Source organism: Erythranthe guttata, chromosome 8, assembly GCF_056151865.1.
Source record: "Erythranthe guttata isolate IM_541 chromosome 8, IM_541, whole genome shotgun sequence".
NCBI classification, from domain to species: domain Eukaryota; kingdom Viridiplantae; phylum Streptophyta; class Magnoliopsida; order Lamiales; family Phrymaceae; genus Erythranthe; species Erythranthe guttata.
This window is the reverse complement of record NC_142540.1, coordinates 8,754,858-8,768,181: the sequence shown is the minus strand read 5'-3', so window position 1 is coordinate 8,768,181 and position 13,324 is coordinate 8,754,858. Positions and strand designations below refer to the sequence as shown.

Sequence of the window (13,324 nt, the reverse complement as noted above, 5' to 3'; positions counted from 1 at the left end):
GAACAAGTCTTGTACTGCAAGTCAACCTTATACGACTTGTCCTCATCATATACCTCAAAAGCGGTACTACTTGATCTACAATATTTTAAGGAACGAGAGGCCATATGATTGATTGTTAATCTCTTTAGAATTTTCTTGCACAATATGCCAGTCATTGCCAAACTTTTTCCTTGTCGTTTAACTAGCATCTCCATTATTTTGATCCGTATGTGATCAATCATGGATGGAACAGGCAAAGATCGGGCATCTTTAACCCAACCATTCCAATTTTCTGCCTGATTATTGTTCACGATTCCCCATCTTTCTCCAGAAAAATAGGCATTGGCCCAATGATTTGGATCAGAATTCGAAATAAATGATGCCGCGAGAGGCATAGATTGCACTATACGAGAAATAGTTGCATCGAACTCCTGCCGAGTAGGAGCATATGCAGCATTATGTAAAACACTCGCCCAATATGACTTGTTGTGCAATGGGTACTTCCTCAGGACCTATATTATTTTGAAACATGTTATACAAATGTATGAAACATGCTATACAAATGTATGAAACATGCTATACAAATGTATGAAACATGTTATACAAAAGTATGACACATGTTACACAAATGTATGAAACATGTTATACAAAAGTATGAAACATGTTATACAAAAGTATGACATGAGGTGACAAATGGTACGTTCCAATTTGCATATTAAAGAGAATCAAAATACCTGAGTTCTAAAGTTATCCACCAAGTGTCGCAAACAATATGCATGGTGGCTACTAGGAAATACCAACGGGACGGCTTTAAGAAGCCCCGAATGACGATCAGAGAAAATGGTAAAAGATCTATTGTCATTGTGAAGATCTAGAATTTGTTTCAGTTTAATGCAAAACCACTCCCAGTTTTTATCATTCTCAGCATCAACAACTGCGTATGCCAATGTATATAAGGAATCATTTGGATCCTTGCACACAGCAGAAAGCAAGCATCCTTTGTACTTATTTTTAATGTGAGTCCCATCCAAACATATCATCGGCCTACACCGATGAAAGCCGGAAATAGAACTCCCAAAACTAATAAATATTCGAATAAACTTTTGAGTAGCAGGTTCAATCTCATACTCTGCCATGCTACCAGGGTTATGCATTTTTAATGCACGACAATAGCGTCTCAGTTTATCATAACATGTCGTCTCATCACCATGGATATGACGCATTGCTTTTTCTTTACCCCTCCATGCTGTGTAGTACTGAAGCTCCAGACCATAATCGTCTCGGATATCTTCTAACATACCACATGGTGTGTAAGCTGGCTGCGTTCTCAATTTTCGTTTCATAATTTGAGCAATCCATGTAGCATCGGCTTTAGGATGACCCCTTGTACGAAGAGTAGCATCACCACAAGTGTGCTCAAGATTGCACTTGCGAATGCTAAATAACTTATCTGACTTGTACAATGATGCATAAACCCTCCATTTGCAGTTTTCGTCAATGCATACTGCTATGATCTTTTGTTGATCATTTTTCATGTACTTAAATGATCGATTATTAGCAATAGAATAGTTTTTCAGCATATGCCTAAAATCATCAGGATCTTTAAAAAACTGATTCTCCCCACGGATGCAATGTCTCCATGCATCAATTGAATTTCCAAGCGGATTACCCTCGATTTCCATCGATTGATCGCCGCTTTTGGTTTCAAAAAATTTTTAAAAATGGATTACAATAGAGTGGAATCCAAATAACAATGTACATGAAAATATCATAACAATGCACTGGTTCCATACTATCTTCTCCATTATATAATACTAAGTTTTCCCACAAATAGTACCAAGTTTACCTATCACCCATACTATTCAGATGAAGGTTACGTACTATCTTCCCCATTATATGATACTATGTTTTCCCACCAACAGTACCAAATTTACCTATCACCCATACTATTCAGATGAAGGTTACGTACTATCTTCCTCATTATATGATACTATGTTTTCCCACCAGCAGTACCAAATTTACCTATCACCCATACTACTCAGATCAAGGTTACGTACTGTAAGTACCATACGTCCATACCATATTTATATTAGCATGATACTATTATGTGCCATATTTTATACTATGTATCACACAATAATTAACAACCATAAAGAAATGCATTTCAGCAGTACAGAAAAAGATGGAGACCTACCAGCCATCGGTGCGAACCCTCTTTCCACGCGAATTAGCTTCATCTTTGCGGATCACGACAATGTCGACCACACTCATCTTCATTATCAGATGCAATGCAACCATATTCTCCACATCTTCATCACTGCCCAATGTCACATACAATCTTTCCCGAGGAGCCAAGTATTGGAGGATCAGTGCATTTGGATGGATATGATTCCATTTGTTGATAATAGCACCATATATCTCCATTAAGGTCGAATTACTTTTTATGGAAATAATGTGAAGTTCCATTTTGTATCGACAACTTCCAAGAATCACAGTGGGTAAATCATTTGATACATCATTTGTGGCCATTGTGGGGTGGGTGGGTTTTACAGTGATTTTTTCGCCGGAAAAAGAGCAAACCAGAGGAGAGAAAGGGAGAAGAAATAGAGAAGAAAGAGAGCAGATGAAGAAAGAAAGAGAAGATGAAGAGAGAGAAAAGCAGGAGAGAGAAAAGCAGGAGAGAGAAAAGGGTGAGAGTGAAAAGAGAATATAATAAATATTCAAAATTCACATTAGGGACTGATCTGCATGTCAGACGCGTGAATAGGGACTGAATTGCTTGGGAAAACTACCTAGGAACTGATCTGTGAGTTGAGTTTTGGATTAGAGATTTATCTGTAGTTTCCCCATAATATAATAAATTTGGTGCGTGTAAAATGAAACATTTAAACCAAGAGGATTTGTTCATATAAAAAAGAACAAGTGGGACTAAAAAAATATACTAGGTTAAATTAGCAATTTCCAAAATGTTTCACACGTGTAACAATATTAAGCCCCATGACATGTAGGCACAGACCACCTGATCCGATCTTGTCCTCCGCTTCATTTTTTCCCTCCTCTCAGGCTTTTTAGCACAAGAAAAAGGAGGGAAAATCGAAAGTTACCCCGCGCAACCTAAAAAATATCGTACGCACATATTTATTTATTTACATAAAAAAATAGTAAAACAAAATTAATTTTGACAATGAAAAATCAAAATAAAATATATAAACGAGAGCCCTAAAAATGAAATTATTACGGTACTCCAAAACCTCTGCTTTCTGACTCTTCATCTCTCGATCGCTCCAAATCCATCACCACAGAGGATCGACGAGGCCATCGTCTCCGAATCATAAATATATACTTCGAATTTTGCGGTGTATCTGTGTAATTGTTTTTTTTTTTTTTTTTTTTTTTTTTTTTTGAGTGATTATCATTCTAGGGTGATAAGAAATATGAAGATGGGGAATCATCGGCCGGCGACGAGGAGTAAAAATAAGAGGAGTCGGGCCGAGGATAATGCAGAGGCCATCACTGAAATTTACAGGTATTTCTGTTCGTTTTTTTCAATTTTATTCGTTTAATTTGTATGATGTGATTTTTGTGGTTTCTATGTGTAACTGCTATTTACGGCAATTTGCTTTTTTTTTTTTTTTCTTTTTTCTTTTTCTTGATTTTTATAGAGGTTTATTAGCATATTTTGTAGAAAATAATGATATAAATATCTGCTATGGTTTTACTTGCGAATTTGATATATGATTTGATATATGAGTTGTTTGAGGTTCCGCTTCGATTTATGTTCTTCTAGGTTTTAACTGTAGTTACTAGGTTACTTCCGGAGTTTTTGATTTCCATTTTATCATTTCGGCTGATTTGTTTATATTGCTAAAATTTCATTTACTTCATTTCTGTAGTTAAAGGGTATGATATCTGTAATTTGTTATATACGTCATTGACGGAGAAAGAACAATAAAAGAACATAAGAAGAAGAACTTATATGAAGTAAAACTGCAGTTGAACTGATTGTGATTCTTTAATTGAAGAAATATGTTTTGTTTTTTCAAGAATTTGGTTTTGGGATGTAGGAAGATTCTTTCAAATGGAGAGGTGAGTGAAGATGATGTAAATCAGCTTTTTATGATATGGAAACCTTTCTGTCAAGGATGTCGAGTAAATACCAAGGACAACCCTAATTGCTTCTGTGGGTTGGTCCCACCTCCTAATGGAAGTCGGAAATCTGGCTTGTGGCAGAAGACTTCGGAAATTGTAAATGCCCTTGGTCCTGACCCTTCGGTTGACCTTCGCGCATCCTCCACTACACCCGCAGGACTTACAAATCTTGGTGCAACTTGCTATGCCAATAGTATACTGCAGTGCCTGTACATGAATAAATCATTCAGAGAAGGCGTTTTCTCTGTTGAACCTGAAGTCTTGGGTGAGCAGCCTGTTTTGAATAACCTTGCAAGACTTTTTGCACAGCTGCACTCCAGTAAGATGGCCTTTGTGGATTCAGCACCATTTATCCAGACCTTGGAACTTGACAATGGTGTTCAGCAGGACAGCCACGAATTTCTCACCTTACTCTTTTCCTTGCTTGAGCGATGCTTGAGCCAGTCCAGAGTTGCAAAGGCCAGGACAATTGTACAAGACCTTTTCCGCGGAGGTGTGTCACACGTAACTAGGTATGATGTGTTCTTATCACGATCTTTCCTCTTGACCTCGCAAAATATGATTGTCCCGTGCTTATATGTGGCCCATAGACTCAGAATATCTACTGTAAGACTAAACTGCAAAGAAAAATAATAATCCATTACGTTTGTACTAAAGTTTTTGAATATCTTTAATTTAGATTACATGTATCATGGATCGATTTTAGGACATTTAGGAAGAAAGAGAGCATACTCAAACAACAGAGTGAGATTCGGAATCACAAGGTTTAGTTGATGATTATATTCAAGTCTATGGTGAAACTAAGTCTACAACTTTTATAATGTTTAACCACCCTGACATTTCATGTGGTAATGGTGTCAACCTTGTTGCCTAAATCTTCTTTAAGTTGAAGTGTAACTAATAATCATTTTAAAATCTACGACGAAAGAAATTCCCTGGGTAATTATTGAAATTAGTCTGTTCTTACAGCTTAAGACATCACGCCCTCTAATCATCTCCCCTTTGTCCGAGTAACTTGTACCAAGTTTATTTTTAGTATGAAACCGGGAGATGTTTATACACATACTGTGTGCAGAACTTTTACCAACGGGTGGACATTTTGCTAAAAGGCTCTTCTCTCAAAATTTTCTTGACTATAATGCAGCGGCATGGTGTCTAGTAACATTCCATGTTTGTTATTTTATATTGCGTTCTATTTGCGTTGATGTATCACCTTTTCAAGGAATTGAAATTGTGGGGAATAATTTTCCTATAATCTAATTATTAATTGTAAAGTTACTATGAAGTAATGACTTGTCTCACATTCTTGCCTCTCTTTCTTTCGTTCTTTCTTTCTTTTCTTGCATTTCTGAAATGAATGATCATGATTTTGCTTCTTTGAACTAGGTGCTCAAAATGTGGAAACGAGTCTGAAGCGTCGTCAAAAATTGAGGACTTCTATGAACTGGAGTTAAATGTTAAAGGTTTAAAGAGTCTGGATGAGAGTTTAGATGATTACCTTAGCATAGAGGAGCTTCAAGGAGACAATCAATATTATTGTGATGCGTGTGCTACAAGAGCTGATGCTACTCGTAGTATTAAGTTGCGGTCACTGCCTGCTGTCCTAAATTTTCAACTCAAACGTTGTGTTTTCCTTCCAAATGTAATTGTTTTCTCACACCTTCTGTCTCTACTTTTCTGCTTTACTAATAGTCTAATATAGTGGCCTTGAGCTCTCCAGTCATCCTTTGAAATAAGTTAACTCGACTAGCAGTTACTTTTGCTATCACTATGTTTAGGCCTCACTATTTAGGCGAAACATTGGACAGTAGGACTTATCAACTGATCAATGGTGAAAATGCAGTACCTACTGAAATTACATTCATTTGCATTTTTCTTCTGTCAACTTTATTTACGGATTCGTTTGGGTCCATTTGCAGACAACCACAAAGAAAAAGATCACTTCAGTATTTTGTTTCCCTGGAGAACTAAATATGGCACGAAGATTATCTGAGTGTTCTCAGTTGGATTTGATATATGATTTAGCTGCTGTTTTAATACACAAGGGCTCTGCGGTGGACAGTGGTCATTATACAGCCCATATAAAGGATGAGAACACTGGTGAGTGGTGGGAATTTGATGATGAACAAGTCTCGAATTTGGGTCAACAGCCATTTGGGTCCACTGCATCATTACCTGCAGCCAAAACTGGGAAAAGTGAGCCAGTAAGCTCAGCATATGTAAACGGTGTGGATGCTATTGAGAATGGGAATCATCTGAATTCTACCCAGCTACAATCTTTAGATTCAAATGGGGCTAATCGTGTACAAACATTTTCATCCGGTGACGCATATATGCTAATGTATGTTCGTAGGCAATCAATCATAAATGGTGAAAGAACTAGTGCACAGTCTGGTAAACACAAAATGGAAACTGAAGGGTCTGTATTTTTACAAGAAACCAACAGTCCTCTTCCATCCCATCTTTTGAAGGATGTGGATATGCTGAATTCAACATTTCTTGATTCTTGTGAACGTTACAAGTCAAAAAAAGAATTTGAGCTGAGTTGCATTACGAAGCGCCGACAAGAGGTGCGTTCAATCCTTTCAGAAGCTCCAGTTCTATCTCTCGAGAAGCCGTACTTCTGGATTAGTACTGAGTGGCTTCGTCAGTGGGCAGACAGTGTCACTCCATTGTAAGTAAAACAAAAACATTTCTGCTTAGACTTGTAAAGCGTACATTAACTCATGGGTTTGGAACACTTTTCTATGTTAATGTATCTAAATTTCACTTTTCTGGAGATGTCCCTCCCCATGTTGAAGCTCAATACACAGATGCCGTGTATTCTTAGATCTGCTCTTAACATCCCTGCTTGTCTAATTTTACTCATAAATGTATTAGTGGAGGATAGATAACTTCAATTTAAAATCAGAACCTTAATTTCACAGGAAGAGCAGGGTCATTAATGTTTTAAAAGGTTGAAACTTACTTAATCTCCTATTTATTTACGATTCCATAACCCTGAAGCTGTATTCAGGAAGTGTAATAGCGTTTGAAAATATATTAAGCCTTGTGAGGATAAATGTCGATAAAACAAGTAATTTATGCAGGACTATTGACAACTCATCTATACAGTGCTTGCATGCCAAGGTACCAGTTTCAAAAACTAACCACATGAAGCGTTTGTCAGCTGAAGCCTGGACTACATTATTTTCTAAGGTATCATTTGTTGCTGTTCCTTATGCATGATATGTTATTAATGTAAGATACCCTTTTCACATGTCAATTGATGTTTCCACATTAATTTGCAATTCTATTGGTTAGTGATAAATCTAAAAGAGTTACGGTGTAAATTACTGAAAAAGTATCCTCGTTCAAGATCTGGACAAGATGAAAGTGCAACCAGATGAATATATCTTTTCAGAACATCGAACTACTATTTTTTTATTTTGCAAAACCAATTCCCTGAATTCCACATTTTTGATTTTCTTGATGGGACTAATCCCAGTAGGTGACTTCAAATAAATGTGTAGATAATTATTCATTTTAGTGCTTCTATTGTGATGTAGTCGGAATCATTAGCATTTGCTTCAGACTTTTGAACAGTTTAGCATATGATTATTTCAGTTTTGCCCATAGATTTTTTCTGATAATATTTTCCGTGATTCTTATGACTAGTATGATGGGGGGCCAACATTGGCTAAGAGTGACTATTGCGCTGATTGCATATTCGAGATGGGCCGCAATTTGGTCCGTGCAAACGTGTATCGGGATCAGAAATCACTGATGAAAGAACTAGCAGAGGCAGCTCTTTCCGGGAAGCCTTTAGATGGAGAACTGTATTACATATCAAAATCGTGGTATGAAATGTGTAAAAGAGTTGATTTTCCTTCACCGTTGAGCTAAATTTCTTGTCTTTTGTCTGATTGTCTTCACTCACTGCATGCTACTATTTAAGAAAGACCTACTTAAACTATAATTGTGTGGAGTGCAACACAAAAATTCATGTTTGAAAAATATGCACGCATCCTGTGGATATTACTTGATGAATTGCTTTTACATGAATTTTTAAATAATAAAGGAAAGATTTAAGTTTCAAAGGCATCCGGCCACAAATTCAACCATTTACTGAACTGAGAAGTGGTAAAATAAAGTAATTGAGCCCCATTAAATAGCTGAAGCATGAAGTGAGACTAGGCCATTTTTTATGTGAAACCAAGAGTGACTTGCAGATTGTTGAGTAATAACAGAAAAAAAGAAGAAAAAAATACTGTGAAAATTGATTTGGGATCTCAGTAATTTCATAGGATGACTTTCTTCATTCTTTCACGTGTTTTTCACTTCAGCTGAACACTCTTTTCGGCATCTGGAAGTTGTATCAGTCTGTATGTTTCTTAGTGTTAGTGTGTTACCAAATGTGTATAGCAGCTGAATTTGAGCAAAAGTAGTATTGATTTATTAATGGTAATCTTGATCTCATATTTATAGTTAGAACTGTTTGTTGATCTTACGCTTTGTAGGTTGCAGCAGTGGCTACGCCGGAAAAACATAGACTTGCCATGTGATGCTGATTCTGGACCGACGGCATCAATTAGATGCCCCCATGGTGAACTTATGCCTGAACTAGCTTCTGGGGCTAAACGTATACTGGTGCCTGAGAGCCTTTGGAATTTTATACATCAAACTGCCATGACGGTGAAGCCTGATGACTCTGTGGGCTGTTCAACTTTTCGTTCCAACTCTGAACCGTGTTCTTCTTGCAGTGCTGAACTTACAGAAGCTGCATTCTCAGAAGACAGTTTAAGGTTGTAAAAATAATCACTTAGTTGAAAATTAATATATCTTTTGGGGCTTACTTGGAATTGTATGTTGCAGAGAGTTCAAGTTGAAGCAGAGGCAGCTTCACGAAAAGTTAGCCATGAATAAGAACTTGGCTCTTTTTCCGGACACCAGATACTATTTATTGCCCTCATCTTGGCTCTCAAAGTGGAGAAGCTACATTAATGCTAATGGGAAAAATGCTTCCTCTGCAGAACTTGATACTTTGAACGAGGTTGTTGATATGCTGCTATGTGAAAAGGTTATCCATCATCCTCTTTGGTGGTTTTCCCTTCATTTTTCACCAAGTTTTATTACTGACGGCAATGGGTACGGGTTTGACGGGTTTCAAACCCAGAACTGAGCCATTTTGGGGGAGTATGGGTAAGCTAAATGGTTTTGGGGCAGATAATGGTTTAGATTTTTAGAACTGGGCAGTTTTGGGTCGGGTATCCGATCTTTCAGGACCCGACCCAGAACCTAAGCATATGTATATTATCTACTTTTTTTTATAAACTAAATTAGGATTTTCACTTTCCAAAGTTCCATTCATCTTTTTAAATCTTCCCATTTATGCCTCTTTTCACCGGGTTCACTTTTCAGAAATTTCATTTCTCGTATGCCATCTCCACCAGTTCTCGATCACCGCTGCAGATTTGCCCTTTGAACTTTGTATAGTGGACTAGTTTAATATAATTAATGATATATTTGTATTATCACTTAATAGAATATGCACACATTTTTAGAAATATTGCATTAGAATATTGAGATTGTTTTTATTGTAAATATACGAGAAAAATATAACGATAAGTTAAGAGACATTAAATTTCTTGTTTGGCATTAACTGGGCGGGTTTGGGTTTTAATTTTTCACAGGTTAGATCTTGGGTTTAGAAAAACCTGTCGAACGATCCATTGCCATCTTAAGTTTTATGTATATTTTCGTCAATGCTTATTAAATATATATATATATATATATATATATATATATATATATATATATATATATATATATATATATATATGTTTTATTTTCTATTTGCTTCCTGCTGTCTTTAGACTGATATTTTATAGGCATTGGAGAACTGAGCTCATTCAAGTTCATAAAATATCCATCGTTTTCTCCAATGTTTTTTTTTTATAAGACAGCATCGTTCACACTGATTGTTCTGCAGTTGGTTTTGTTATTATATTGTAGTCTGATTGTTGTGTTAACTTCTCTTATTTGTGCATCAGCATTGTCAATTACTTGAAAGGCCTCCGGAACTCCTCTGGAAGCGTGAACTTATTTTCCAAAAGTCAGCTGCTGTAAGTCTCCCATCCTTTCTGATTTCTTATCATACTAATACGATGAATGGGCATGGCTCACTGATATACTAGAGTCTCCTCTAGGGTTCGTAGATTGTCAAACCTTTTAAATATGTATAACTGCACCCTCCTTTTTGAACACCCTAATATGAGATTCCCTTTGTTCAATTTTCTATTTTAGACAGATGAACTAACACTGATTGCCGAGGATGATTGGAGATCACTCTGTGGAGACTGGGGTGGTTCAGAGTCCAAATGTGTTTCTGCCAGAATCGAGGTTGATAATGTTGTGGAAGATGGCCCGACTGGGTCTTGCAAAGAGATGCCAATTGCTGAGGATGATGTAAATATGTCCGATGAAGTTAATATGACCCTGTTACAAAGGCCTATTGTTAAGACTTCTCCTGAGGTATTTTGTAATCTTGGTCTTCCATTTTATGCTTATAGTGATGAGGTTAATTTTTTTTTATTCGTATGCCCTGCTGAAATTGTTAGCTCAATTGATGTAGGACAGTATGACCTACCAGGGTGATGTGAGAAGTAATGGTAGATACAACGATGTAGTATTTATGGATGCACCCTGGATCCCCCTTAAATAAAATACTTGCCTTCAAAAAGTAATAAACTGTTATACTGGTTTTATTTTCTGCAGCCTCTAGTATGTAGGCGAGACAGGTCATTTGATATCGGGATTAGTTTCGAATATGCCCACCAAAAAAAAATATCTCTTCTTGATGCTCGACTATAAGCTTGTGACAAACTAAATAATTGTGTAAAGTTCAAAATGTTTGCAGTTTATGCTTACTGATAGTTATTCCTGGTTCTTTCAAATATTCAATGCATAATTTTTTTATGTTAGTGTATTGACTGCTCGAGGAATGCCTTTATCCTGCTAGCTGACCCGCGGATACTTTTTCAGCTCGACTATGGCACATGTACAATTGATCAAGTTCCTTTCTCCGTAGGTTTGTGAAGAGTGCATCGGTGAGAGGGAAAGTTCGGAATTGATGAAGAAACTTAATTATACGAATGAGGACATATGTGTTTGTTTAATTAGCGGAAAGGATCCTCCAAAATCAATCTTAGAAGCTTCAGGGAGCAGTTTAGATTCAAATCGTCGAACTTCCAAGCGGTCAAGGAAGGCAACATATGGAAATTCTGTAAATTTGAATGTTTCTGGCTCTACATCCATTTACCAGCTGAAGATGATGATATGGGAATCCTTTGGGGTAAGATATATACTATGTTTTTCTCTTACTCGCATTTGGTGTCAATTGTAAATTTCAGTCCTAACAATGGGTTGACTAGAGCCAAGCAATTGCATGACAACCAAAAAACAAATAGAGAATAAGTTTATCAAATATGTTTTAACTGCGATTTTCGGAACAGAAATATAAGAACACCTAACAAGCTGAACAGCTTCAGGTCATCTAATACATGGTGCTCTAAATTTATGTAGGTGGTTAAGGAGAACCAGATACTTCACAAAGGTTCCAACATAATTGATGGTGAAACAGCTTGTCTTGCTGATGTTAATATTTTTCCTGGAGATATTCTATGGGTGACCGACTCGAAGATCCATGAGAATCGTGATATTGCTGGTAAGTCATAGTGACTTTCAGTCTTAGATATTTATTACTTGAATAACACCTTTCCCAGGTAGCTTCTCTTCATACGTAAGAAATAGGTTGTTTAATTCTAGAGTTTCGTGTCAGGTAATTAAAATTGACAAATTTTCTTTCTTAAGTTTGATGAGATTGCGCGGTTAAATCATAATCAGTTCCTAGATTGATCACTGCTAATGTTTAGCCCTTTCAAGATGTCATCTGCATGGTGACTCGTCCTCTATTCTCTCATCTCATGTTAATCAAATCAAAGATAGTAATTATAATAGTTTTAATATGTTTGCATCGAAAGAGAAATAAGTTATTCTGAACTACCTGCAACATCTGTACTCTGTTAAGGTGAAGAAAGAAAATAGAAATAACTAAAAATGAGTCTAAATTTTTCTGGCTTTAGAATAACTAGTATTACCAAGTCTTGGTGCAATTTGAATCATATCTGCCACATGGAAGTAGGTAGTGAATCATTTCCTGTAATGGTACAGCGCAAGTTGTCCACAGTTAAGTCTTCGAGATTTTCATTGTGTAGTGTATATGCTTAATATGTAGCACCTGATAATTTGTATTTTGTTTTACATATTTAATCAAGTTTCATTCTCTCAGGTTTTGTGGTATACAATTGAATTTCCATTATTCTCTTTGTTTTCTCTTATGTCTTATTTTCTAATCCTTTTTTTCTCGCCTTCCTTCCTAAAACCGGTATTGGTAGTCGATGCTGCAGCTTTAAGCTATAAAATTTTCATCTGTCGGCAGTCGAATAATTTTAGATTTTACCTTTGAATGACACTTCTAGTACTTGTCTAATACACTAATCTGCAGACGAGCTTTCAGACCCAAATTCTGATGCACACAAAACGGAAGAAGGTTTCCGGGGTACGCTTCTGACATCAACAATGTCATCTCGTGGCATCTCTGAAGCATGTTTAAACTAGTGGAGATATGTCTCTGTTCTTCCATTTCGATTTCGATCACCAAAAATCATAAAGAAGCTGTTGCCATCATTTTGAAGGTGAGAGAGACACTGCAGTTTTTACATGAAAACTTTATCGAAATGCTGTTTGCCATCATCTCGCGCTGACGTAGTTTTAATTGCCAGGAGGTGTGCAAGCAAGCAGATGTTGTGGTCAGTGGTCATGTACAACTATAAGTGTAGAGTTTGTTTAATCATGTACAAAGGTATCTATCACAAGATTGGCTTTTTGTCTAGGACACGACCACGTATTATTATATTTTGCATGATTGTAGAGTGTGTATTCTTCGTTTGTTGATTGTCTTCACTAGTAGTATTTTTTTTTTTTTTTTTTTTTTAAATCAGGGTCCTCCCTCCCTCGGTTATTGGGACAATTTTGTATCTATATTATAATGAAGATAACAAATGAGATGACTTATGATTGTAGTATGTTCGAACTGGTGTGTTGTTGTTATTAAACGTCTTTAATATTAAAACTGATTTATGTTGGCCTAAAGAAA

At 36.4% G+C, this 13,324-nt stretch overlaps 2 protein-coding genes across 2 annotated transcripts; one reads left to right on the top strand and one right to left on the bottom strand.

Moving 5' to 3' along the window:
- Nucleotides 1-243: 243 nt before the first annotated feature.
- Nucleotides 244-2,399, bottom strand: LOC148768463 (uncharacterized). Its single transcript, XM_088821124.1, has one exon. The coding sequence runs from the start codon at nt 1,659-1,661 to the stop codon at nt 705-707; it is 957 nt and encodes a 318-aa protein (XP_088677250.1). The 5' UTR covers nt 1,662-2,399; the 3' UTR covers nt 244-704.
- A 667-nt stretch (nt 2,400-3,066) lies between these two features.
- UBP26 (ubiquitin-specific protease 26) lies at nt 3,067-13,324 on the top strand. The gene is made up of 14 exons (XM_012974508.2): nt 3,067-3,505; nt 4,044-4,640; nt 5,515-5,770; nt 6,048-6,802; nt 7,218-7,326; nt 7,786-7,967; nt 8,628-8,912; nt 8,983-9,187; nt 10,161-10,232; nt 10,414-10,641; nt 11,198-11,461; nt 11,692-11,833; nt 12,674-12,863; nt 12,951-13,324. The coding sequence occupies exons 1-13, from the start codon at nt 3,414-3,416 to the stop codon at nt 12,784-12,786; spliced, it is 3,300 nt and encodes a 1,099-aa protein (XP_012829962.2). The 5' UTR covers nt 3,067-3,413; the 3' UTR covers nt 12,787-12,863; nt 12,951-13,324.